This window comes from Sinocyclocheilus rhinocerous, unplaced genomic scaffold, assembly GCF_001515625.1.
Source record: "Sinocyclocheilus rhinocerous isolate Xijiao unplaced genomic scaffold, SAMN03320098_v1.1 scaffold474, whole genome shotgun sequence".
Classification (NCBI taxonomy): domain Eukaryota; kingdom Metazoa; phylum Chordata; class Actinopteri; order Cypriniformes; family Cyprinidae; genus Sinocyclocheilus; species Sinocyclocheilus rhinocerous.
Window position 1 is genome coordinate 212,622 of NW_015644625.1, and position 2,037 is coordinate 214,658.

The following is a 2,037-nucleotide window of genomic DNA, read 5'->3' on the forward strand; positions in this document are numbered from 1 at the left end:
TTTGTTTCTCGGGGGGCTTGTTTTAGAGGTTGCATACAGTCATCGCCAAAACGCATGTGGTTGTTGTTTATAACGTAACGCTTTTATAATCGTTAAACTTTGTTTCTGAAATAAATAGCCACATACTGCGGAAATGAAGCTGTTAACGCATAACATGTTAACATCCCACGTGAAAGGTGTGATTAAAGGATACCCACTTATTATCAAGGTGAGCTTGACGTACAGTGTTTTCAGTCCACACGGCTTCTAGCTTTTTTAACGAACTCATCGCTCAAAAATCAAACATTCATATCAGAAAGTTTACAGGGAAGCTGCATGTCTATGAAACATTTTTGACCAAGATTTTAATTTTAGATAAAAAATATGTGACAGGATAAGCTGAATTAACATGAGTGTTAGAGCTTGAAATGTCAACTGCCGAAGATAAATACATAATATAACGTTATACCTATAAAGTGTGTGTGCGCGCGTGTCTATATAGACCAGGGGTGCCCAAACTCGGTCCTGGAGGGCCGGTGTCCTGAAGAGTTTAGCTCCAACCCCAATTAAACACCCGAACCAGCTAATCAAGCTCTTACTAGGCATACTAGAAACTTGAAGGCAGGTGTGTTGAGGCAAGTTGGAACTAAACTCTGCAGGACACCGGCCCTCCAGGACCGAGTTTGGGCAGCCCTGATATAGACACACACTATGCTTTTGAATGACAAATCTGACTCTTGTTCTGTCTTGGCTCATGAATGAAGGCAACAGAAGTGAAAGTGAATGAGCTGGAGTTCAATGCTCAGTTTGTGACCCGAATGATCCCTAAGCTGGAGTGGAGTGCATTGATCCAGGCAGCAGGATGGGTGAGTGAAGATAATGTGTTTCATGTCATTTCAATGATATTTCATAAGGAGGGTGAATTTGTACAGCTTTCCAGTAAGTACTGTTTAAAAAGGAGGTTTTTGTCTGTGCATGATACATCAGTATCGGCTGATATTAACATGTCTCCCATTGCATTAAACTGGTGGATTGAGGGATACTCATGAATTGTTTTTAACAGCTTGGACAGTCTCAAGACCTGCCCAGCACTCTCATACCAGACTATGAAAATGATGAGGAGTTCCTGCGTAAAGTTCACAGAATTCTTCTGGAGGTGAGACAAATCAGATGACTTATAGAGAGTATTTAATGTTTTTTTTTTTTTTTTTTTTAATAGTTTAGTCATTTCCTATGGACCCTTTTCACATGTTCGGGGTTCTCAGAAGCAGAAGTCTATAAGAAATACCTTTTTTGAGTTCCCATTTGCCCCAAAAGCAAAAAAAATAAATCCAGTATAGCGTTTCTGTGACTTTCCAAAAGAGAGAAAAAGATTGAAAGATTGATTACATTGGTCAGAAGCAAGTAAGATGTCAAATTTGAACTTTAGTTAGTTCTAATAGCGGTGTTCTCTTTCCTCATAGGTTGAGGTTATAGAGGGATGTTTACAGTGTCCTGAATCTGGCAGAGAGTTCCCAATCTCCAAAGGTGTTCCCAACATGTTACTCAATGAAGACGAGTAGATCAAGCTGCTACACGTGTCCCAGAAGAAAATTATATTGAATATCAGACCCACATTTTTGGGGTGGTGTTTTATTCAAAGGATAATGGAGAGAAACGTAAGACCATAATTCAAAAGTTATGCTGATTTATACAGTCATGTTCAACTACTGTCTCCAAACATGTGGTTGCTTTGCATTTGGTTGCTATGAGAATTTACTTTTTTGTTGTTTCTGTCATTGTATATTGTGCTTTGTAAAATATGAAATAAATTTGTATTGATTAAGTTGGGCTTTAGTAGATTCTTTTTTCTGTACAAATCGCCTTCGGTTACTTGTTGGTGCGGCCTGCAAATAATAATGACAACAATTACTTTTTTTTTTTTAATAATAATAATAATACATAATAATAATAATAAAAACATTACAAACAATTATCATTTCTTATTTTTATTAATTGTCAAACAAAAAACAATCACATCACAATTATAATAATACTAATAACACACAATCTTATATA

The 2,037-nt window shown here is 36.8% G+C and overlaps 1 protein-coding gene across 1 annotated transcript; it reads left to right on the top strand.

The window, feature by feature from the left end:
- LOC107758500 (multifunctional methyltransferase subunit TRM112-like protein) lies at window positions 1-1,772 on the top strand. Its single transcript, XM_016576239.1, has 4 exons — window positions 1-208; window positions 744-845; window positions 1,043-1,135; window positions 1,443-1,772. Exons 1-4 carry the CDS (start codon window positions 134-136, stop codon window positions 1,539-1,541), a joined length of 369 nt encoding a protein of 122 aa, XP_016431725.1. The 5' UTR covers window positions 1-133; the 3' UTR covers window positions 1,542-1,772.
- Window positions 1,773-2,037: the final 265 nt, after the last annotated feature.

Coding starts and splice junctions, on each gene's coding strand:
- LOC107758500 (XM_016576239.1), top strand. CDS start 134: ATGAAGCTGTTAACGCATAACATGTTAACATCCCACGTGAAAGGTGTG. Junction 209..743: donor GATACCCACTTATTATCAAG/GTGAGCTTGACG, acceptor TCATGAATGAAG/GCAACAGAAGTGAAAGTGAA. Junction 846..1,042: donor TGATCCAGGCAGCAGGATGG/GTGAGTGAAGAT, acceptor TGTTTTTAACAG/CTTGGACAGTCTCAAGACCT.